At 36.3% G+C, this 26,212-nt stretch overlaps 1 protein-coding gene across 3 annotated transcripts in view; it reads right to left on the bottom strand.

Moving 5' to 3' along the window:
• Nucleotides 1-3,196: 3,196 nt before the first annotated feature.
• Nucleotides 3,197-26,212, bottom strand: part of LOC135198560 (uncharacterized) — a 130,147-nt gene continuing 107,131 nt past the window's right edge. For 2 of the 3 annotated variants that reach the window (XM_064226258.1, XM_064226259.1), the window contains exons 13-31: nucleotides 24,502-24,647; nucleotides 23,673-23,912; nucleotides 23,114-23,293; nucleotides 21,630-21,809; nucleotides 20,973-21,116; nucleotides 20,065-20,249; nucleotides 18,192-18,366; nucleotides 17,288-17,530; nucleotides 16,898-17,077; nucleotides 16,453-16,638; nucleotides 13,839-13,997; nucleotides 13,333-13,541; nucleotides 12,701-12,830; nucleotides 12,206-12,359; nucleotides 11,785-11,936; nucleotides 10,996-11,238; nucleotides 7,305-9,690; nucleotides 6,608-6,862; nucleotides 5,796-5,933 (exon numbers count right to left, since the gene is read on the bottom strand). In XM_064226258.1, coding sequence (XP_064082328.1) covers nucleotides 6,645-6,862; nucleotides 7,305-9,690; nucleotides 10,996-11,238; nucleotides 11,785-11,936; nucleotides 12,206-12,359; nucleotides 12,701-12,830; nucleotides 13,333-13,541; nucleotides 13,839-13,997; nucleotides 16,453-16,638; nucleotides 16,898-17,077; nucleotides 17,288-17,530; nucleotides 18,192-18,366; nucleotides 20,065-20,249; nucleotides 20,973-21,116; nucleotides 21,630-21,809; nucleotides 23,114-23,293; nucleotides 23,673-23,912; nucleotides 24,502-24,647 — 5,510 coding nt within the window. In that variant the 3' untranslated portion in view covers nucleotides 5,796-5,933; nucleotides 6,608-6,644. Of the gene's footprint in view, nucleotides 3,494-5,603; nucleotides 5,934-6,607; nucleotides 6,863-7,304; nucleotides 9,691-10,995; nucleotides 11,239-11,784; nucleotides 11,937-12,205; nucleotides 12,360-12,700; nucleotides 12,831-13,332; nucleotides 13,542-13,838; nucleotides 13,998-16,452; nucleotides 16,639-16,897; nucleotides 17,078-17,287; nucleotides 17,531-18,191; nucleotides 18,367-20,064; nucleotides 20,250-20,972; nucleotides 21,117-21,629; nucleotides 21,810-23,113; nucleotides 23,294-23,672; nucleotides 23,913-24,501; nucleotides 24,648-26,212 lie in introns of those variants that run through there. The other variant, XM_064226260.1, reaches the window with a different exon arrangement.

The following is a 26,212-nucleotide window of genomic DNA, read 5'->3' as shown; positions in this document are numbered from 1 at the left end:
GGTGGGGGGGGGGGCCTAACGTAACCTAGTAAGGAATGTAACCTACCTAACCTAACCCCTTAAAGTAGGGAATATTGTCTGACTAGGGGGGCTTCGCCCCCCGTACCCCCCCTTAAAGGCCTAACCTAACCTAGTAAGGAATTGTAACCTAACCAACCTAACCTTACCTAGTAGGGAATATTGCCTGACCATGGGGGCTTCGCTCCCCGTACCCCCCCTTAAAGGCCTAACCTAACCTAACCTAGTAAGGAATGTAACCTAACCAAACCTAACGTAGTAGGTAACCAAGTAGGGAATGTAACCTAACCAACCAACCCCCCCCGGTATCCACCCTTGAAGAACTAACCAACCTAGCCTAACCAGGTAACCCCCTTCAAGGAAGTAAAACTAGTAGGTAAACCAACATATAACAAACTAAACCTAAGGGTATGTTGCCTAACCGGGGTAGGGGATTCGGCCCCCAGTAGGTAAAATGACATATAAACCTAACTGTGATGGGTGTGGAAGTGTTGTAAAATGTTAAAAGTAACGTAACATAACTGCATAATAGTAAGGAAAGTGGAAGGGAGGTGTAAATTGTAATGTCTGTAAAACTGTATAATGGAATATATTTAAATGTAGGTTTTATAATAATAATGGCAAACTATATATTTATATGTTATATATTTAAATGTAGGTTTTATAATAATAATGGCAAACTTTAATCTAGGTATTGGTATCGGTGAGAAATGCATTGTAAATGGTGTAACGTAAAGAGCCAGTCGTGAATACTGGAAAGGGGAGGGATTGACTTGTGTATAAATGATATAGGGAGTGTGTATGTAATATGCAACGCAATGTGCAATTTCACGTAACAGGTAGGTAGGTAGGTAGGTAGGTATCGAAACGTCCTAAAACTGAGTTCTATATCAACACGTAGGCATTTTTAGGTGTCTGTCCTCAATTATAACATAATATTTCAAGTTATATATGGTGAAATGATTAGGTGGGGATATTTCAAAACAGTTATTATACAAATACTATGGAAAAAGGAAAAGGAATAAACACTAGAATTCACAATAAACATGTTTAATAAACAACAAATTAGTAAATGCTTTTATGTAACTCAACGTATGGTTACCAGCCAGGGTTCCCAGATGACACCACTACCAACCAGCCAAAGTCTACCATGAAACCAGCCAAAATCCCGCCAAATGGAAATCCAAACCAACCCAAATAACCGGCAAATATATGTGCGTTATATTTATCTTTATAAATGCATATCTTTTTTTATCATATATATGCTTGTATAGCGGCATCATAGTTTTTATTAGTTATAATATAAACTAATATAAGAATACAGGAAAAAAAAACGAGAATGAATTGAAATTTTGAAATGAGGCTCGTTCTCTGAGAATCGGCAGCCATGTTTTGTGGTCATCTGGTGTGTGTGTGATTTTTATTTTAATTCCATCTACATATTTTGCTTAAATGTTACCACAAGTTTTTTTACTGAAAACCTATTGAAATTCCCCAGATTTTCCTGAAAACCTTAAAAAATTCCCAATCTGGGGAGAGATTCCTCAAACGTGGGATCAGTGTTTAGCTCAAATAGAAAGTGTTTGAAAACGAGCCAAAATACCACTAGCCAGCCAAAGTGAATTTTTACCCACCAAATTAGGAAAAAAAGCCAAATTTGGTGAGAAACTGCCAAATCTGGGAACCCTGTTACCACCCAATCCTTCACTCAGTCCGGTAGCAATGTAGGGGTCATACTGTAACGTGTTTGGCTAAATACATATATCCCTCCCGTAAACCCCCATTTCTTTCCTCACTAAGAAGTCTGAGTTTAGGCCAAAAGCTCCCTTACAGTTAGCGCATGCGCAGTAGCATTAGCGCATGCGTAGTAGGATTCAGTGTTGTGGTAGTAGTAGTAGTAGATGAATATGGATGTGAAACGGCTCCACTATCGCTAGTTTTGTTATTTCTTATTTCCGCCTGTATTTCGTGTTTTTAAAAGTGATAAATGTGGGAAATACCACAATAACACGGCAAAATCTCCCCCCAAGTGGTTTCTCCCCACCCAAAACCCCGGTTCCCACTGGGGGTCCCCCTTACCGTAGGATAGAGTTGGGGTTTTGTCCCCACCCAAAACCCCGGTTCCCAATGGGAATCCCCTTTACCGTAGGATAGAGTTCAAAGGTAAATTAGAGTCGTCCGAATAAATATTACTTCAAATTCTTGTTCAGGAGGTAAAACTGCATAGAAAAACCGCAACTGCCATACTCTGGGCCGCCGCGGATAGGTACACTAGATCTACCTTGAGTTCTATTTGTGTTGTCAATATCAATGCCTCTTCATTGATTTTCGAGATGTGAAGTTCAACAGACGATGTGAATTAAATAAATGTTTGTTAACAACTTTTCCAAATTTTCAGCCGCCGAAAGTTAACCACCTTCCTCGTGCCGGACAAAAATAATTATTAAACAAGCACTTTTTGTCTGACCAGCCGAGGAACAAACAAGGAGTCTTTAGCGATACTTTCAGAAAGTGTGACGTCACAGATACTGTGGTGACATCTGTTGGCAGCGGGGCTATTAGCGTCAGAGGTAATTTTACCCTTACAATAAGTGTACCTGTAAGACTAAAGATATACAAAAAATACTTTTAAAATTTAGAAATACTTTGATTTTTAACATTTAGGAAAACTTTGATGCGCACTTCAAATATTTGATATGACAACTAATTTAAATAAATACTGGAAATAATGTTATTATTGGAGAAAACCAACCATGAATGACATCGAAACAGCATTTCAGATTACAAAAAGTTAAGGCTTTGTAGGACATTGAATATCCTTCCCCAAAGCAGAATTAATGGATCAATAACCACTTCTTACCAGCGAAAGGACCTGAATCTGTTTATTTTCCTTGCAAAATGTTCCTCAAATCCAATTTTCAAGCAACCCTCGACTTCGAGTGTACCGAATTAGAGATCCATCGGTCTCATTTGTGGGAAACCATCACATTTTATCCATGAACCATGAGATATTACCAGAGAATCTTCACAGCTGCTGATTTCATACTTCGTTAAGTTGTGATTTACCTCAACCTGAATCATATTCGGTGATTTTCCTTACCTTAAAAGAAGGAAACGTTAACATTTATATATTTCCATAGTCATTTCATTTATGAAGGTTGTAATAATAACTGGACAATAACAATCTTAATATTTTATTTTAAATATATACAAATATCTGCATTTAACTATGCAGAAACAAATATACACTATTTACACTCATTCACACGCACTGAATTTCATTCGTTGGAACGAAACTTTCCTAAGAAGTGGTGAAATCTAACACGATGGGTTACCACACTAAAAACGGTCAAGTTTATTCTTTCACTTTTCTATAAAACGAGGATTATAATTATCTTGCTTGTCTTTTATTTTCTGGTATCACAATGTTACTGCTTATTCTTCACCCTTGCGGATTATATTCGTGATACATCACCTGTAGGAACAAAAAAAAGTAGTTAATGTGAAGTTTGGATACCGTCTCTCTCTCTCTCTCTCTCTCTCTCTCTCTCTCTCTCTCTCTCTCTCTCTCTCTCTCTCTCTCTCTCGTCTGACACTTACTCTTAAATTTTGTAAACAAAAGGAATGTTGTCAAATTAAAGTTCACTTATTGTTATGATAGGTGAAGAGAAGACTCCGACATTTGGAACTTTGTCACCTGGATCACCGCTCATCTGCCTTCCGAAAAAATGGGTGCACACAAAAAATATGGCTCTATCATTCAAAGGTAGTTTTGCCGAGCTTCCTTCAATCATATTAAATACAGGAAAGAGAAGGGGAACCTGGATCTTCATAAAGACATCTTACTTTGTAAGTTGCAAAATAATCTGGAAAAATATTCAAAGCAGACATATCTTTCTATAACAAAAACTGGCCTCTTTCTCTCTCAGTCCTTTGTCCAGAGGGTACCACATTGAGGCATGAGAAACGGCATGCATGACACTGGAATTAGCAAGTCATCGTTCTTTTTATTAATCAATGTTTAGCATAAAGTCATGCCTATAGTCATTACTTTATATCTAAGAGTCTTCTTGCAGAAATAAGGAAATCTGCATATATTAGGTAAATTTATAAACTAAAGCACACTCCAACCTGTCTTAGCAATTTTGAACCAGAGAGTCATACACAGAGATGAACAAAGGAGCCATATACAGTGATATTTCGGCTCCACAAGTGACGACATCTTCCTAAAATTCTCACCATACCAAAGCTAAGAGGGAACTAAAAAAAAAAAATCACTGCTGTGAAGGCTAACTTATGTTATTCATTATCTCACACAAGTCATCCCTTCATCATGTTTCATTTGACCTTAAATCTAAATTTGTTTTAGGGCTAGGATAGCCTGTTCTTCGATAAGTTAAGTATATCTTAGTTTATCCAGACCACTGAGCTGATTAACAGCTCTCCTAGGGCTGGCCCGAAGGATTAGATACTTTTAAATGGCTACAAGCCAATTGGTTACTTAGCAACGGGACATACAGCTTATTGTGGGATCCGAACCACACTATATCGAGATATTAATTTCTAATCACCAGAAATAAAATCCTTTAATTCCATGTTGAGAGAGCGGGGCGCGAACTCTCGCTACCAAATTAGAAGGCGAGCACGCAATCCACTCGTCTAGATCACCCGCTTCATGTGTCACCCTGCCTAACATCGATACTATTCATCCTAAGTCTTGGCAACTGAACTTGAGAGGCTAATCGGTGGGGTAGGGCGATGGGCACTCACAGTAAAATACATTAATTTATACTTATGAAATATGAACATCTTCAAACCTTAATTCAGAACTTTTCTTGCTCCTCCCCTGGGGCTGCCAGCAGATAGCAGTGTTTACTACCTTCTCGGGAGTAATCTTTGTTTCAGGCTTGAAAAAGTCCCTTAGCTATCACCTCAGATGGCAAAACCTTTGGTTTAGTACAGTAATTGATAAATCTAACTCTGATTCCAGAGATGCATCTAGCCTTATCGCCTTCCTGTTGAAGTATGTTGATCTGTTCTCTTATTTGGCTAAGCTATGCCATATTTCAACAAAAACGTCATTTCCTCAACACCATGTGATACAAAATGCCTTGGTGAACGTCTACAGCTCAAATCTTTCCAGTTTTCATGAGAACTTGTTTGACGCACGCAACTGAAGGCGTGAAAATAGTTTTACCTTTAAAACCTCACTTGTGGACGATGTTTAGATTGTTTGCTTAGTTATACATAACTGGGACCAATTCCCATTATGGCACCGACTCATCATACGCTTAATCAGCTGTAGATGTGTTAACATTCTGATCACTGCTTAATATATTCTTATCTTTATTGGTTTCATTAAGCATCAATTAAATCTAGTAATTTCACCCAGTATCTTCATAGTGCCTTGCTTAAGAGAATGTCATTTTTTTTTCCTTTTAATAAGCTATGAATTCTTATGAACTAAAGATCATTAAGTAGCAAAGTTAAAACCCTCCACAATCCTAATACCAGTCACTCCAGAGCATCTCGAAGTCCTCCAGTTATTCATGTATCATGTATTGGGTAATATTGACAAAACTTACCTATGGTGTTACCATCTGTCAGGAATACCAACATCTGCCTTGATCCAACCCGTCTGATGGAGGGCAATCTCTTTTCTGACCCAATACTCCTGTTACATTCAACTGAGCTTGCAACTGCTCCTTCATCATTATCGCTCAGATTATGAGCATCAACTGGGAACTCTTCCTCTGAAGACTCAAAGACATCAAAGGTGAGATCTTCTGGTAGTTCGTCAGAAAGAGAAAGCCTCAAGGAATGCCTCGAAGGTGTTGTAGAATGACGAGATGACCTACGACTTTGAGGAGTTTCTGGCGGCAAAGTTACAGTCCTGAAGCTCACCTCTTGGTCACCTAATATGATGGACAAATTGTTAAAAATCAAGATAACATTTGCGTTTGATCATTATAATTGTTTTTTTTTATTTAGCAGTTTGTCATTATCACAAATCCTAAAAGTTAAAGACAAACCCTTTTTCAAAATTGTAATTTTAGAATGAACAAATACTATAATGAAAGAATTTAAAAAAAATATAGATTGAAAAAACGAATTACGGTAGTATTTGCATTCCTTTTTTTCCCTGTGATTTCTGACTGAAAAGTAATACAAGTGTATCAATGAGGATTATGTCAAATTCTGATTTAAATTATCAATAAATTCACATACATTTATGAAATAATTATGAGAAAATTTTTTAAGCTTGCTGTTTTGTAAATGAATCTTAGTAATATCATTTTGAAAATAGCATATTGTACCAATTCACAGACACAAGAAATACTTGCTATTAATGTAAATGAAGCCTGAGTGTCAGGATTTAGGAGTGAAATATGAAGAAAAAGGAATTCATGAAATCTTCTGGCTTGATGTCAGTTATAGAATTTCTAAAGGAATGAATACTTAGCTCTCTCAAAAGTACCTTTACCAATACTCCATAAAGAACTAATAGACTGTATAATACATTACAGTGTCCAAGTTGCATCATTAAGTCAAGTGTACATTAAAACCAAATTCCCATTACTTATCATACCACATAGAGAGGCAGATGTTGGCTGGTTGTAAGGAATCTATTTTTTCCGAGCACCAGGAGGAAGTAAGGATTCAGGAGTTATGCCTTTAGGCGTAACTGAAGGATGTAGAGCCCCATTAGGCATTAAAGGACGTGCAGCTCCTACTTTCATCATAGGACGCATGCCTGGCAGTGGTACCAAAGGATGTGGGGGCCCCAATACCCGTCCAACTACTGGCCCATTATGATGTTGTAGACGTACTGTACTTCCCACTACTGTAGGCATAACCACAAAACCCATTCCAACAGGGTGGAAAGTAGACATATTTGAAAGAAGACCATGCCCAGGGATTTACAGAAGACAGCCAACATCAGTAGAAAAGGAACCGGGATTCCCATAAGAAAAAAAAATGTATACTATTAGTTTCATCTCGGTTAAATCACTTTCTTTACTCAAGTTACCTTTCTGAATACTGAAAACTTAATTACAAAACAATATACAAAACAATATCAGTTTCAAAGTTATATGAAACATGAATTTACTGTAGTATTTGCACATTTATTAAAATATTAAAAAATACAGAAGTTATTGTACATCGAAATATGTACAAGTGAAGAATGTGGCCTATTAGAATCAACATAAAAATGAATAGTTTAATAAAATATATAACCTATATAAATATATATTTCATGCCACATCTGAATACAAATGACTTACCTACAAACTGTCTATTGGGCATGCCTGCTGTTAGGTCTACAGTGCCAGTTTTTGACAAACCATCAGCCAATTTGTGAGTTTGGGCACTTAGTGATGCATTGTACAAGGAAGTCGCAGCAGTATAATGTGATCTCATCTCCAAATCTTTCACATCTCTGCTTAACTGGCTGTAAAGATACATCTTTCGGGCATATAAGAATAGCAACACAACTGTAGCTGACACAAGGTTTCCTATGACAATGGCAGGATCTCTGAAATGGATGGGAGCTTTGGTAGCAACCACTGTCCACACAACCCAAGCAATAGAGGTGAATAGGGAAGCTAAAAGAATCCACCTGGTTTCTCTTGAATTTTCATCTGCGTGCCATGTCTCAAAGCAGAAGAGAATGGTTGCTGCTATGAGGACCATAACATATACAAGTGAAATTACAAGTTCTGCTTCAAAATGCTCAGTAGGAGTACATCGCCATAGGTCACTCTGCAAATCAATGCTAGGGGGATATAAAATAAGCCACGCTGCTCCAAGTACAACCTGTACTAGAACTAGTGCTAAAGCAACTAGTAAAAGTCCACCAGGCTTGGTAAAGTTATCAGATTCATTACTGGAGTTTGTGTAAGTGATCACCCTCCAAGTATGAATTACCTTAACAAGCATGGCAGAGAACACAATGGCATATGCAACTCCCATAAGGAACCTTCGAACACCGCAGGTTCCAATAGTCGGTTGAAAAATGAAGGCAAAATTTGAAGCATATAACATCAAGCAACCAATAAGGATCATGTATCCTAAGACTGATGTTCCTGTTGCTGTTGGGAAAGACATCATAAAATAGACAATTGTTACTAATATAAGTACAATGCCAAGAAGACTCAAGGAACTAGTGACTATGCCGTATACGGTGCCAAAATTATGCTCAATTGGGAGAGGTTTAGGAAGGGATTTAGCTGCGTAGACAGCTGACTGGGAAGAACAAACCTCAAGACAAACTCCTTCATCACAGTAGGAATCTGGGGCGAATGTGCCAATCTTGAACTCTATGCTAGGCTTCTCCAAACGAAGCAGGCTATTTTCCCACTTCCCAACATTAACATAACCATATTCTTTACCAATTTTTCTGTAATTCCATATATGATACCCATAGGCCCCTTCCTGATCAAAGGAATTTGGATCATTTGTGTTGTTCAGTGTTAGCTCGCTTTGCCTTAATATTTCTAAAAGTAGTTCAGCTTGGACAATATTGCAGTCATCTATAGTTTCAGCATCCACACAGTGTTCAGTTATGTAAGAATCTAATCCATGTGCTACAGCATTAATACTTAAAATGGTATGAAACACATAAGGATCTTGGACAATGTCATCTGGGTGTGTTTTCTCTGTTCCGAGACATTCTTTGACATACTGTCGTTGAACTCTGTCGCTTGATGACAGCCTACATTCATATTTATTTTGGAAGAACTCTTCAAACCATTCATCTGGGAAAGGTTCATGATTTTCTAGGGACATATTAGCAACAAAATTTCTAAAATCGGGAAGATCATAGGTTTCCATTGTAAAGGTCAAAGCACCAGCTGAAATTCTATCCAAATCCTTAGCAACACCAGGTTTATTTCCCCAAGCACTGCCAGCCAAGAAAGAGAAAGTTTCTGCTTCACCCAATTTTTCAGCAACTTTTAGTATGGTCCTGATGTTATCTGATGCATCCATTAACAATACTATAACTTTGGGTTTCCAGGATACTGCTAATGTCTCAATGACTTCCTGGGCATATTCTTCAGATACTCTTTTTGGAACGCCAAGAGAATCTCCTATGCATATGTCTTCCTTCAGAGCAAAAGAGCGGAATTTCTCCATCAAAAATTTACCATCTGCATCATTATCATAAATAACACTAATAAACATCCAATTATAAGCCTTAATGATACTAAGAATTGTTCTTAGTTCTGCTGTTCTAGAAGGTACACTGGTAAGAATAGTTTCATCTTCCCTGTCAGCAAGCTTTTGGCCAGCAACAGGTGAGCTAAAGTGAGGAATATAATTAGAAGAAAGAATGTTTGAAACGGCCTCTGCTGCTGCATCATCAAAACTGATAGACGCAACAATTCTGTTTGGAGTTAAAACGATGCTTTCATCACTTTCGAGAGCCTCTCCTGAGAAGAAGCTGAAGAATCGTTCCCTTGCTCGCTCAATTCTGTCGCAATAATCGAACATTATTGCCCCTAGACCAACTCCAACTGTGTTGCTATTGATTTGGCTCAATGCATAAGCTACAGCTGCAATATTTTGAAAAATTCCCTCACTGAAGAATTCCCCACAAGTGAAGAAAGTTTGGCCCTGGTGATGGTATGGCACAAGACCACTGATACCAAACCTCTGCTCTGGGAACATCTGCATAAAAAAAGTAAAGAAAATGTCAAACATGAACAGGGAAGTTATAGGATTTCTCTATATCAAAATACAGATGTAGTAATGCAATATACAGGTAATAACAGGATTAAAATAACAAATAAACTAAATCTAGAGGGAAACTATGAAGTCAAATATCGTGCTGTTGTATTAACTATAAAATGTTACTGTGAATGCACAGTACTAGCCTTAGAATGAATTTTGCATAAAATGTTTTGAACTTCTTTTCAAGCAACATGTAAAACTAACATGTAAAACTACTGTTAAATAGAAAATAAAAAGATTAGTACCCATCAAAGACAGTTCTAAACAAGATGGTAAGAAATCAGTTGTCAACAAAAGGCCTCTCAGATAGACTGTAGCGTGTGATCAAATATGTCATATATAAACATTCATAAACAGTTCGGAGTCAGTTCTTTATATACTGCAATAGAGAGCAAAAATGAAAGCGCAGCATGCGCATGAGCAGGGGCCTATGTCAGTGACTTTCGTATGTGAGTCTAAAAGTTAAAGTTCCTTCCTTGTGAATATTTCAAAGAAATAATAAGCATATAATATACTGGAGGACTATATATTACGAAAGGTTTATATATTATTATCATAAACAGATCCTTATAAGAATTCGAAAGGTCATAAAACTGAAGAACGGTCTCGTATATGTGATTCCCTTTTGATCTGCAAGCTAAGTGAAATTCATGGAACTTATTACTTTTAAACATACTTACTATGTAGCATTAATTCATCCTTGCTCCCGCCTTGAAATAAATAAATGCAATGCTATATTCAACAAAACCTAAAATAGATAGTGGAACTAATATGCTGAATGAACTATGTAAAATGTGTCCATTATATAAAAATAGAGGCAAATTCATTAAATTGCATTTTAAATACGGTTGGTGGATGAAACTAGTTACACACACAAAAGTAAACATGAATATGTTTGCTTGTGCGGGTGTAACAGAACCTTCCTCTATGTCAAAATATTACAAGTAGCTTCGTATTTTAATGTTACTGCTGTTTAGAACAGAGTAAAATTACAGTTTTTATCTCCTGCCAATTCTGAAGTAAAAGGAAAATCAAGAGGTAGGAAACATTTGTTACTGAACAGAGTTATAAACTGAAAGTTAATTGAACAGGTCTCGCCTGTCAGCTAACTACTGCATCACTTATTTTTTCACAATTATTCAGCACTGTTTGCCTGTTCTACCTGGGCATTAACGGGTTAACCAGGATAAAAAGGATCTGTAATTTGTGCTAACACATATAGTTTGGTAGACTATGTAGTACCTGTAAATGATTGGTCTTCTTCTTAGTAGGCTTTGGGGCAGCTACGACTCCTCCACAAGCAGCCAAGTCAATACACTGAGATTTCACTTCTAACATTGACCTTTCTTCACCTTCAGCATCGTAAGTAACAACCAGTGACCCATTTAATGAAAGGCCTTTCTCCTCATTATACATTCCCACACGAAGTAGTCCTGAGCCTGTGACACCATCATTTCGAGATCTGACACGACGGAAATTCATAACCTGTCACACGAAGAGGTAACAAATGAAATGTATAAATCCTTCCCTAATGACTTTAATCACAAAGTCCTTGAAAAAAATTCAGTATACACATATAGTAAAATAATGCTCTCTCATGATTCAGTATATACCCTTTATACATACAAATTAAGTATATCTAAGTTTAATTAGACCACTGAGCTGATTAACAACTCTCCTAGGGCTGGCCCGAAGGATCAGATTTTTATTTACGTGGCTAGAACTAATTGGTACTTAGCGACGGGACCTACATTTTATTGTGAGATCCGAACTACATTATATCGCGAAATGAATATCTAATCACCAGAAATAAATTTCTCTGTTTCCTCATTGGCAGCAGCGGGAAGCGAACTCGGGCTACTAGACTGATAGGCGAGTACGCAACCCATCCGTCCACTGAGGAACGACATACAAATGAATGCACGTCACTCGGCTTTAGTGAAAATTTTGATCAAATATTGTACACTAAGACCTGTTAAATGGATGTTTTATGTACAAAATTGAAACTGAAAAAAGGTAATAATAACAAACCTGCAATGTAGCAGCACGATTGTGGCCATCAACAGTAAAAGCAATAGGTCGGTTATCTACACCATTGTAAGTCACTGACCGAGTGTACTGGAACAATTTCTCCCGGTACCTTTCATCTGAAGTTAGCTCACTGCAGAAACCAGTAGGTTTTCCTTAAAAAGACGAGTGAAAAGTATACATACAAGTACATTATACCCATCTCTGGATTTCTGTTTAGGTCGAATTCATCGCAATTTACGCAGTGCACTGCCCTTGAATTTTTGTGTGTAGAGAGCAAGTCTCACATTTATATTTTGACCGTTATTAAAATTATTCTTTTATGCAGCTGATTATCGAGTACTTTACTCAATCGATTATCTCATTAGTAAACATTTCAAAATAAGATTTGAATATCACATTTACACAACTGAGTTTTATGTACCTGAGCATGCTTCTCTTCGCCATCTCTCCAGACCCCGGGCAAGTACTGAAATGGCATCTGCTGTGCTCACAACACTGTCAGCCTGCCGATATTTATATCCAGCAAGATTAAGAGCAGTTCCTGTGAAGCAGGCAGCACCACGACAGTTGAATACCTGGCAAGTAGATTTGTTTGTTAGGTTTCTGCCTTGAAAAGATGTAAAAATCTGAGCTTGTACAGAACTATGTACAATACAGTGATTCCAGAGAGCAGCATCCACAATGATGCATGCGTCAAGCATGAAATGTTCAGGAAGACATGCATTATAGACAATAAATTATAACCATAGATATATTTCAAAGTAAGTTACAGCAAACAGAGCACCACATTAATGAGGTTTGTGAATAAAAAAAGCTTAAAATCAGTAGAGGGGCCTCATGATGTAACATTGCGGTTAGTGAGGATTATCTATCTTAATATATAAATTAGGGAAGAACAAAGACATAAATACTTTACCTGGGCCCAGAATTCATGGAACCATGGATACACAGTGTGGTTAGCTAATGAAAGACTCCTGAAGTAATTATGAAATGGCTTGACACTTCCGCTGATGGGTTGCACTACCAATGTACCCAGTGCCTCATTTCTATTGAAAAAAAATGCAAAATTACTAAAATGACAATGTAAATAATAAATCCGTAATTACTTTGACTACTCTAAAACTAATTTTATATCAGTTAGCATACTGTATACTGTAATTAGTCATAATTATTCAAAGCTTTGCAACAACAATTACAAACAATGCAACAAGAATCCTCAGCATTACTTCATAATTATGGTTTATCTTACTATCAATTTGTTCATTATTACGAGTAACAGCCAAACCCATTAATAACTGTGCCAGCATTACTTCATAAGTATGGTTTATCTTATTATCAATTTGCTGATTATTACCTGTAACAGCCAAACAATAATAACCATGCCATTTTACAGAAAATTATGTCAATTTCCTATTGAACTGGGAAATTGCCTTTTAATTACCTAACGTATATATTTGCAATAATATAATCAAAATTGTGCCAATTTTATCTGTACTACCAAAGTCCTCACAGACCGATCTCCATTAAAATATAAAAAGAGAAAATTACTCATTCTTGATGTACGGCAAAGGAGACTCGGCCATTATGAAAACAAAGTCTCCGGTGTGCAGCAATTCCTCCTCCCGAAGCCTGGCAGCAGCTTGCAAGAACAAGGCTGCATGGTGAGGTTCCAGAAGAAGGACGACTGCACGTGCTCCCTCTTGTGCTGCCTCTGCTAGTTTATTCCAGACATTCAGCATATAATTCACTTGGTCAACCTGGAAAAAACGTTATCCGAATTGATTGCTTAATTAAAAGAAAAAAAAAAAAGGTGCCCCTCAGATAAGCGACAACTGAAATGGAAATCTTAGTAGGTGAATTCTACACAGATTAATTGACAAAAAAGTAATTTTTATCCAGTACTGCTTATCAAACCATAGTTATTCAAATAATTATTCCTCAAAATGAAATGAATTTTCATCTGTCAAAATCATTCATGGGTGTAAAGAAGACATGAAATACATACATTAGATTCATTTTTACTATCAGAATAACAAAGATATATATGATGGTACCTTCATCGGTATTGGCTCGGCTAGGGCGTATTTAAGATTGTGAGCTTCAGTTTCTCTCAAAAGGTGCTTCAGTACATCACCCGAGGTTCCTCCATCAGAGTAAACAACACTGAAGACTTCCCAACGCCAGTACAAAAGCAGACTGGAGATGGCAGCACCCTGAAATTATGGGTATAATTATAATTAAAGTTTTCTTTCCTTCCCCTGTAGTGTAGCCTTCACCAGTCCTTACAATTCTATGCCATACTATTTACCAAGATCTATAGGTCTTGCTATGTACCCCATATACCTACATCTAACATAAGTTCTGGACTGATTTTACAAGCACAAAGATTGCGCGCAAAACTCACAGTAGTTCTGATAACAAACTTGCTTATGTGATCTACGGAGGGTATTAGATATAAAGTATGGAATAGTAGGATTTGTGTAAAAGTAGTCATTGCAAGCTGCTCTATGAGCAAGAGCTCGTTCTGGCATAAGGTCATCTTAATCTAAAACAACAACAAGAAAAGTAGTGGATGATAATAATAGAAAACAGACATTATCACTAATGACTTCATGTATGACACTGATAGATAGAGATCGTATCCTTGTCACAAGACAATAGTTGATCTGCTTCTTAGGTTAATTAATGATGGAGCCTTTAAAAAGAAAGCAATTTTACAGGAAAAGTGAAACCCTAAACAACTTTCAACAAAATTTATGCTTACCATACAGCAATCTAACGACCATTACAACCAACTGAAAATTTCATGATTAGCAGATCTGATAAATTGTTAGCATTGGGGAAAAAGAATTTTTCCATTTTGGACTTCACATTTTGAACTTCACATTTCTCATTTACCTTACGAAGAAAATTGTTTGCTAGTTTAGATTAATCTCTTTTTATATTCCAGCATGGGTCCCTGACTAAAGGCAACTTACAAAAAATAATATGATAAGGTATTGTACATTTTTGGGTATAGGCTTCGTGTGGACTAATCTAACCAACAGAGACCTTTAAGGGAAAACTAAAAAAAAATTATAAAGAGCAGATGAAAAAAATGATAAAGTAAAATACTTTTAAACAAACGTTTCTAGTCATTATGAAGAGTAAATGGATTAATATATTTAAGTTGAAAATATTAACAGAATCTAAAGATTGCCTTGTGTTATGGCAACGAACTACAGTCACCTCTGAAAGGGAAGCCTTTGAATCCAAAAATAAGTTCTCGAACAAAAAATGTGCCAGGCGTCAAAGCAACAATCACTGGTAAGGTAATCACCAAGGCATACCAGAAAAACAACTGCAGATAAGCTCACTGTTGGCTGAAATGTTGTCACATAAACTACCACATTAGTCTTTTATTACTGAAAGTATACCAAAAGATAGAAAAATCTACTATCACTTGAAGGAGGTGATTGCCTGTCTCTCTTACACACTAGTTGATGCAATAACAATGACACACTATTTTAAGGTTTGAAAATATCCCTTTAAGCAGATGTCAGTCAGCATCCTTTAAGGTCACATCTGTAACATAAAGACCAAGAAAAAGGAAGCTGCAATAAATGAGAAAGATATATTTATTGTTTTATTAGCACTACTTGCATAAAGACTATAAGAATCTTTAGGGATCCCCAGTAGCTTATCAGAATAAAGAGAGGAAGCATATGGTTCAATGGTGGGAGCTAAGGTACGACCAATGGCTTATAAACAATTAGCAGAGATCCTGTTGACCTCAGAAATTAAGAAACATACAGTAATGCCTCGATTATTTGTATTCACATTATCTGCAACCTGACATTATCTGCATGAAATCAGTTGCCAGACATTCAAGATATATGTATAGTACAGTACACAAAATTCTAAATATTTTAATAGCTGCAGTCCACTGGCTGGTAACGCTAAACGGACAAAAAGAAGCACTGGTAACAGTGCAGTGTTCCAGCACTGACAAAGAGCTTTTGGATTTGGGGAGGCAAGGGAAAGAGTTCTCAGGGGGGGTTGGGGAGAGGGAAGGCTGGGCAGGATTAAAAGGGAGCAGTTGGCAATGCTATTGTATAAGCTGAGAGACGTGTTAGTAACTGTTCACAGGCATGAGCTTACAAAGAAAAGGTTAAGGGAGGAAAGTGGAGGTTAGCTGGTAAAGGACTTTCTTGGGTAGGAAGGCTGCTCAATGGGTGGAGAGGGGTAGGTGGGCATTTGATTTCTTGGAAGCTAAGTCCATTGTTGTGTTTTCCAGCTTCAACCAAGAACACAGTCCCTTGAATGAGGCAGCTATCCCCTTTGACAGTTAAGCTGCTGGTTCCTACAAGATACCTATTGCCTTAGATCTAGTTCGTGGCATACTGGCAAACTAAGAAAAATACAAAATATAAAGGTTAGTACAATATTTGTATAAGACCTCAATATTCAAGTATTGCTCAGTTATGTGACTACTGTACTTCTTTCCATCGCCTTTAATTCTCAAGAATTCATTACCTCCTGTTTTTCCTGGTTCTTATAAACTTCTAAAAAGCATTAGTATTGATTTTTAGAAAATGAAACCTTTTCCATTTTCCACCCTCCTCTAAATTTCCCTTTTAACTTCAATCATCCATTCCTTCTACTTTTATATAAAAAAAAGGCACTTACTGTGACATCATTAGGTGGAGCAAGGCGTAACAACACAGGAAAACGGCGTGTGTTGGAAAAAGTAGAGCTTGAGGCTTGGGTGGCAATGGTTGTAATACCATAAGGCTGAGTCACATCAATCACCTGGCCGACTTCCTCTTCAAACCCTCCAGCAATTAGCCCAACAATGTTGCTGGATGATGGTACCTGAGAATGAGTAGTCATGAGGTGATGAAATGAGTTATGCAAAATTAAAATCTTCTGAAATATTTCCGAACAATGATAGTTTGGCTTCAAATGTGAATGACGGGGATGAACGAGATATTTTGCTTTGTAAAATTAGGATAATTAAAATTATATCATAATCGATCTTTTGGACGTAATAGATCATGAAATATTTCATGCATATAAGCTCACGACAGTGAGGTAAATAAGGGACGAAAAGCATGGACACTTGCTCCCCTACCTTCTCTCTCATCTTGTCTGGTATTCTTCCTGTAAGGAAATTTGTGACATCCCTCACAATTTTCTCTTTACTGCTACAAGCATCCAAAATGATTGCACCGAGAGTTATACCAGGAAGGATCTCAGGGTCCGAGTTGATGCCATCTAACATCCAAAGTAATGCCTCAATACTCTGGATTCCCTGGAGTGTAATTTGCAAAAAAAAAAAAATTAAAAAGTTGACCCCTTTAGGTATATAAATAGCAAAATATATCTCACAAGCATTACAGAGTTATAGATTAAAATTTCTATAATAAAGTATTGGAAGAGATATACCTGTTGATTGTGGCAACCAAAGTAATCACGTCTTTTACAGGACTCTACACAGCTATTGATACAGTATCGTTCTTACCTTGTCTCCGTCGAGAGGACCACATTCAAGAGGACGTTCACCCTTTTTGTGGACATTGAAAGTTGCAATGACATACAGCTTATCAGGTGAATCAAGAATAACATAGTCGGTGTCATGCTGTTTGCATGCAACACAGCTGTTCAGGCAAGAAGAAGGTAGAGTATCCAGCCGAACTAAGCTGCCATTATGGTATTCAGCCATTGTATTTGCAAAAGTCAAGCCACTGTCGACGTATCGTCCCACCTACGGATGAACACAGAACAATGACAATGAATACAAGAGCCTCATTGTAACTAATACTTTCACATTTGCAATTCATTTCTTTCGATTTCTTTGAAACAGAGATGCTAAATTATCATGAATAATAATATAACAAATAAATTAGAAAAAACCACAGCAATCCCGAAACGAAACAACTTGATTCACTTGGGCAATTTTTAATACTGTGGAGTGGGGATATTCATTACCATATACATAAGGTTGAAAATAATCGTTTAAATGTTTATAAAAATAATGTAATGGGCAAAAAGATTCAATCTCACACTCAGCGTTAACCTTTAGATTTATTTCAGTGGGGACATCAACTGGATGAAAAGTAGGCAATGGTAATATTACAAGAGATTCAAGTACGTATGCATATTCTTACACTGTCACTCCAGATTTTACATTTACTTATGTTCTCTATCAATTAACAAAATGAAACACTACAGTATAGCTGATATCTTTCAAGAATTACCGTTTCAGTTTCACATTCTGTTGATGTCAGGTAACCAAACTTAAAAAACACTGAACTTAAGGAGATTGAAAGTTCAGTCTTCTTAAGTTCAATATTTTTTAGGTAGATCCTATCTAATTCCACATCCTTAATACTACAACAATATACCAAGTCAGATGACACACTTACCTTTTCATATTTTTTTTCATTCCCTCTTGCTGTTTTAACTTTTCTGAGATTGTAGACTTCCAAAGGGGCATTACCATGGAAATTCTCAGTAAACTGGAAATATTCTGATGGCTTATCCACTCGAGATACTTCAGTATTTCTGAGAAACTCGTTAAGAACAGTCCTTTGTCGCCACCTATGAAAAAAAGTTACAGTAACAGACAATGCATTATTTCCATATATCAAGGCTCGTGTTAATTGCATATATTTTGAGCTTTTAAAACAAATCCAGTATAACTAAAATAACATCTCTGAACAAATTCTACATTTCATAGATATCTAACATTGCTTAAATAATGTGTTCTTAAGCTGACCTCAGATAGTTGGATGAATTACAGAATTTAAAATGCCCTTGCCTGGTAGTATAACTAGCAAACAAGGAGGACCTGCTGTAAGCACGTAAGCATCTTTATTCTTTTTTTCAAGCAGCATAACTTTTTCTAGCAGAGCAAGCAAAATTGTGGAAAAATGAAGGAATGTTACTCCAAATCAAAAGTCTGATGTTTTCAAACCGAAGTTGCATTAAAAACTACAGCATTCATGCTCATATGAAACGTAATAGACTTCCTGTGTGACCTGAAGCTTGCATCTTTAGCCATCCCTAAGAAACCTTGTCAAGAATTTAAGGTGAGTGGTAGAGGGTTTGGACATGAGCGTCACACCACTTCTGGGAAAATTGTACTGTATCAGCTGGACACATCTGGACACCGTTAGAGTTGGAAGACCCAGATCTACTTAGATCAGATATATGAGTGAGGAGGCTGAAGATGAGTAGCAGTGAAAGCACAAAAAAGACGTGAGTGCTGGAATGTTACAGAGGTTTTACAAGCATTGATGATAATGATGATGGTGAAGAAGATGCATGATATTCTGCAAGATAATCTAGACCTGCCTACATCTGCAATTGTAAACTAAGTACGGCTCTTAAAATTTGTTTTTAGATTAATAGCAGTTAAATATGATTATCTCTAGCTTGTCAATATTTTAGTCATTAACAAAATTTTATCAATATTGCTTTCTACACATGATGATATTTTTATTGTTATTCAAGATCCAACTATTTCCATTCTATTCTTCTTAACACTGTTGGCCTTATTTTGGTCAAATAGCATTTATCTTGGTCTAATAATTGACATATAATGTAGTCTGATCATATTTTACTGTAATTTATTTTTAATACAGAAGGAAAATGAGCTTTGTAACAGAGGCTCCCATAAATTCCTATTTCTTTACACTATTTCTTTAATGCTTTTTGTGAAAGGCATCTCCATGAAGGCATTATAATCTCCACAGACTCAATTTCAAAACATTGCAGTAGGACCATTGATCATCATGACTTAGGGGGGCAATTGAGAACTATGTTAATCAGAATTTTTAGAAGTGAAGTCTAAAACAGCCCTCTGTTGAGAATGCCCACACGCGTTTCAGTTGACCATTAGTCCCTTATTACCTTGTTAACAGTCGACTTAAACACTCGCAAATATCAGTTGGTCATTTGTTTCTTGTTAACAGTAGACTTAAACACTTGCAAAAATCAGTTGGCCATTTGTCTCTTATTAATAGTCGTCTTATACACTCGCAAAATCAGTTGTCCATTTGTCACTTGTTAATAGTCACCGAATAGTTTCTACAATACATAATGCAATATTGTTTTGGATATAACCTACTACAACAGGTAAAGAAGTACGCATGTATGGCAGTGACCCGCATGAAGTATGAATTCTTAAATTCTATACCACTGGATTAGGAGATCTTTGTGATTACCGTGCTAATCTATGGCACACTATCAAAGCAGTTAACTAGCAAATAGAAATATTCAAGATGCAAAACTTACTTAGCTAAACCAGGGCAAACCTTCCCTTCTGCATGAGGACATAGATGTTCTAGTAGCTGTGTGAGAGCAGCACCAAATGAGAACACAGCTTGGATTACTCTTGGTGTAGAGGGCACTGATACATAAGGTATTATGGGAAGTGGACCTGCTCTTGAGGCACAAGAAGCCCCTATGCATCCAAATTGCTGTAAAATCAAGGAAAAAACAAGAAATAGCATTATTTCTGGAAATGGTGTTATACACAGACAAAATCTAAAACTACTGTGATCTAGCAGATAGGAATACATACAATTAACATAGAGATGTAATGATCATTGCATTTGAAGATTTATTAAATTTATGATTCTTCACACCAAAAAAATTAGCCATCAGTCCATCAGTTAAATGTAAAAAATATATTTTATAAGAGCTGTAATATTGAGGCTGACGCTGAGATCCATTCCTGATGCCTCAAAAATATAGATTAAAAAAATTAGCTATTTTGATCAAAAGAATAATCAAGAAACATAACATACAAATATGGCAAAACTGAATGCCTTGGATGTGAATGGTGTAAAGTACTGAACAAACTCGATTCTTGATACATATATCTCGTAATTATAACTTGGATTAAGTTTTTGATGAAATGTCTCCCAAACAACAATCAAAAAATTTCTGAGTAGACTGTATCAGTTATTGACTATCCTGCGTGTATTTTTTAACAATTACGTAATCAGTTAATGTGATCAGTGCACAGTGTAATACAATTTTCTAAGTGATTACATGACCCACCAATAAGAATCCCCAAAAATATGAAAAATTCTCATATTTTTCAAATCACATACAAAAATTATGTCCACGGTTACAAACATAAATAGCCATATGATACATTATCATTGGTTTTATTATTGCTTCATCAAGATCAGTACCTGTTTCCAATACTGTCTGAACCATGGATTATGAGTGTTCTTCTCAGGATTCATTAGTCGATAATAAGCAATAAAATCTCTCACATCCTGCTGTCCATCTTTCAGTACCAAAGCTCCTCCAAGTTCTTCACCAAATTTGTTAAACTGAAATAGAAAAAGTAGGTATCAAGGAAATGACATGGAGAAATTGAAACAAGAAAGCTTCATTGAATTAGCCCCAAATGAAAATTACATAACGGTACTCACATTCCAATGTTATATGTACTGTAATCTTAAAAAGATTCCATTGCTAACTTAGTCTTGAGAATGACCTTAAAATATAAGAAAAAAGACTTTTCAGCTACTAAAAAATTAGTTAACTCTATTTGACCAAACATTAGCAATTTGCATCAATATAGAATGCAAATTAATGGGTTGATAGGTAGCACTAGATTTAAATTCTTCAATTTGATTATTTACAAATTCAATGAAAATTTTTAAATCTGTACAAGCAAGAAAGCAATAAATGTTCTAGTGATTTAAACTCTTTGTACAAGGCAGAAAGCAATAAATGTTCTAGTGATTTAAACTCTTTCAAATTTGAGCATATTTGTTTGTGAAATACTCTTCATTTAATCTATTTCCATAAAAATGGTCAAGAATAATAACATAACTTACTCTCTCTTGATGGTCACCCCAAGTAGATGTGCCTATAAAGATGATCTGATGCTTCAAGAGCCTATTTAATCTCACAGCTTTCTGGACAGCTGTTAACATTACTTCCATGTCTTCTATTGTAAGAAAAAGTAATACTGCTCGAGCTCCCTGAACAGCTTTCTCTGTTAACTGCTCAACAATCTGAAAAAGTATTTTGTTATTATTATAGATTACTGTACTTGTAACGGTGATAATGAGTGATACTATTTCCTTTTAGATTATGTTTTTCCATAAATGTGAGATCTTCATTAAATTAGTCATAATTCAGAACAGTTAAGGTGTGTGGACTCCAAAATGTAGATGACTACTAACAACCTGTAAGTTTTGTATTTACTTTCAAGACAAAGCTTACAGAGCTCTATTTAAATTGGGTAATTTTTGTCATCCAGTCAGTACACCTCTTTGACTGAAAGAAAGTCAAAGGACTTATTGTGTAGATCAAAAATTAACATAGAGATCAAGATGCCCTAATTATCTTTCACTATCTTATATCTGTCTTTAAGAAAAGCAGGAATGTGGGAAAAAATCTCGTTTTTTTCAAGGTATTCATTCAAACAGATCATTATGATGAACACTCCCTTGGAAACAAGGGTAAGTAATCCATGGGATTCTTGTGAATCATTTGCATATGAAATTGCTGCTTCAAACTCATTAGTCGAAGAATACAATGACTTTGAGAAACAGAGCGTCATGCTGGAATTATCGTTATAACCTCCAATGTACCAAAGAAGTGCTAAGGCAATGACTTCCCTCTCAAAGAATGATCCAAACAGAAAACCACATCCATGAAATTTTTAAGCAAACCAAATTATACATTTTCCACGCAAAAACACAGAGGGTTAAGCAATCAAAAATGCTATTGTGTATATGCATAAATAAGACTTAAAATTCACTTAATTAAACTTGGGACCTCAATACGCCTCCATAAACACTTTAGTGTACTGCATCTCTAGGTAATTAAAATATAGCAGAGGGAAATATATGGATAATCACAACGACAAAATATTATTGAAAAAAAAAATTCCGTTTCCAACTCACTGAAAGGAAAATAAAAAAAAAATATAAAAGAAAATAATCTGCAAACAGTAGCAGCTTATGCTACCGCCCAATCCTCCCCAACCAGGCCCGCCCGCCCGCCCGCACACCCACACACTCACACACACACACACACTGCTAAAAAGTAAAAGGATGGGAGTTACGTAAGAGATGGAACCCTGACATGAGCAATTTCAAATATTGTACTGTCTAGCTACTGCTCTGCTCATTTTGAAAATCTGTTCAATACTGCTTGCCTAAATTGGCATTAAAATAAAGATGAAAGGTGTGTAACCTGTATCAGTACACACATCGCTTAGTATCGTACTATGGAAGCAAAATCAAAGAAATATTTCACCGTAAAGTTAGTATACACTTATCAGTTTTGAGGTATCGAATTGTCGTGTTACCTGGTCAGCAAGGGTCTCCGTCATGTTGGGCTTGTTGAGTGTTACCATTTTAAGGTCAAGGGCAACGCAAATACGAGACGCTCGAGCTACTGTTCTGAAGGCTTCTGCCCCAGCCACATTTTCTGGATCCCCAGAAGACACAACCAGAGAAATGTAGTCCCAACCAAGAAATCTCAGCATCTGCAAAATTCAAACATTTATAAATACTGGTTTACCTTTGAATGAGTAATGCACATTACTTACGTCTTCTTACAACAGAGTACTGTAAGTACTGTACTGCATTAAGAATGTTCAAGTTAACATCAAAGAAATAATTTTGAAAATTTTACTTCAAGTTGAAAAATAAAAAATGTCAACACAATTCCTTAATAGATTCAAACCCAATTTCATCAAAGAATTTTCTACTATTCAAGGAAGAAATTAAGCACCATCACTTTATTCCCTGTTCAGAACATGAAATACTTTATTTCTTACCAAGTATATTTAACTATTATTAAATGCATAAACATCATACAAGAACTTTTACAAATTTTAATATCTATAATGAAAGACGGTGTACCTGAACCATAGCTTCAGCTTCCTTGTTTATTGGTGGACTCATCTGCAATGCATAAGGGTTGTGAGCCAGAGATGGACCCATGTTGATTGAAGTCACATTAAGCGATGATAACATCTCTCCAGTCACCCTGGCAGTTTCTGGGTCGAGCGAGGTCACGAAGAGCTGAATGTCGCTGATGTCTACGTTGACCCCAGGTAATAATCCCTTAACGAGACTCGTCACTTGGTTCATTGTCCGTATCTGAGAAGTCACATCAATTGTTAGATTAGGGTAATTGTATTTGAAGGTGACGTCTTTGAATAATGACAAGTTTGTGTGCACAATTTTCCGTGTCGAAAATGACAATGGTTGCAGGTCCACAATATAGCATGTGAGTGTATGGTCTTTAATGGATATTAAAAACTTTCGAACCTTGTACTAGGAACGTTCGAAAGCTTTTAATATCCATTAAAGACTATATACTGACATGTTATATTATTGTGGACCTGCAACCAATGACAGGTTTAGTATATCGTAGGTTAACCAGACCACTGAGCTGATTAACAGCTCTCCTAGGGCTGGCCAGAAGGATTGGATATTTGTACGTGGCTAGGATCCAATTGGTTACTTAGCAACGGGACCTACAGCTTACTGTGGAATCCGAACCACATCGAGAAGTGAATTTCTATTACCAGAAATAAATTTCTTTGATTCCTTGCTGGCAGAGCGGGGAATCGAACCCGGACCCCGAGATAATGACAAACTACAAACTTTAGTAAATGATACTTTTAAGCGAAAGTGATTTTATTAAGATGATTCAAGTTAAATTACAACAAATGTAAATACTGACACTAGAACTGCAGGTATCCAGGACAAGAGCTCCTAGAGTCGTGGATGGCAGGAGTTTGGGGTGGCGATTGATATGGTCAACTGCCCAGAGAAATGCCTCGACTTCCTGCATAACTTCTCCATTAATCATGTCACTGCAATCAGCTCCTGATAAAAGAAGAAAGTAAATACAAATTTTTTCGTGCTGTAAGGAACAAAGACCCAAAGAATACAGGTTTCTCTCAGATATCAGGAAAAAACAACATTCGGTTGAGAATGTAAAGTGGGTTTGCTATGAACAGATGCAGAAGTGATGTTAAAATCATTGATATAATGCAAAGGATTTGTCATTGTTGTAATGATAAGAATAACCTTTTTATATCAAAAGATTTTTTTTTAAATTAAGGCAACAACATATCTAAAACTCCTTCTAAAGATAGCCACCCATTTTACATAAAAGCAAGTAAAGTATACAAGTTACTTTTTCTCTTCTATTCTTTAACTACAGAAATCTTCCATTAGCATTCTCCACCTTATACCAGCCCTTTCCATCTCTTGCATTATTCAGCTCTCCTTCGCTTCTATCCTCATCATTCAAATATCCAAAATACTCCATAAACCCCTGACTGCATTCACTTCATTTGCATATTATTCTTGGATACATTTGTTCTCTAATATTTCTCTCTGGTTTACTTTTCTAGAGAATAAAGTATATATATATATATATATATATATATATATATATATATATATATACATATAAAGAAGGTGAAATGTTAGGAGTCACTAAACATGTCTAAGATGAAGCAAATTCTGCGTTTGAGTGCATAGTTGGAAGTGTGATAGGTTTAGTGTCAAGGTGAGTCTGAGACAAAGATCTGTTATGCTTTCATGTTCTTCCTTAACTTTATGAATAGAGTGGTGTGAGAAATCAAATAGTCAAACTGATGTAGATACCAAGCTGTAAGACAAGAAAAGTCGTGAGTGGAGAATGGAATAGCTTTCGTCTGCAGATGATACAGTACTGATCGGAGATAAAAGGAGCCACTGCGAAAGTTAATAAGAATGTTTTCAGTTGTTTACACGAGGAGAAAGTTGAGAATAAATGTAAACAAAAGTAAGATTTGGGAGGTAAAGGGAGGCCAGTAAGATGGAGCTATGCTGTTAATATGGAAAACTGGAAGCGGCTGATAGTAACGGTATCTGGAAGTATACTTAAGTAATAAGGGTAGGAAGAGTGAGGAGACGAGTCACAGAAGAGGTGAAACAAGAAGGTATCAGGGTGTGTACTAAAGATTAGTCTTTAGAATGAGACATGGAGTGGCTTTAGAAGCTAAGATGGTAATGTATAAAGGATTTGCTGAGCTAAATCTACTTTGTAGAAGTGAAGTGTGGATGTAGAATGCCAATTACTGTAAATAATAATGGATAAAGCTGCTGAGATGAACTGTTTGTATGAAGGGATATGTCTAAATGGTATAAAGGTATACCATAGGTAAAAAGATCGATCATAGAATTTTGGGATAGCTTGATCATAACGAAAGAACGTTAAGTAGGTTAGTGGAAGGAATCTCTAATCTGGAAGTGTCAGAAGGGAAACGGAGAGGATGACCTAGAAACATTTGGATGAATAAGATGAAATAGAGATGAGAGAGAAGGGGTATCAATATTCAGGAATCATGAGAGTTCCCTCTGTGTAGTTGTATAAGCACACAATGTTTGAATCTTTCTGA

The sequence above is a fragment of the Macrobrachium nipponense genome, chromosome 22, assembly GCF_015104395.2.
Source record: "Macrobrachium nipponense isolate FS-2020 chromosome 22, ASM1510439v2, whole genome shotgun sequence".
NCBI lineage: Eukaryota > Metazoa > Arthropoda > Malacostraca > Decapoda > Palaemonidae > Macrobrachium > Macrobrachium nipponense.
This window is presented reverse-complemented; position numbering and strand designations above follow the sequence as displayed.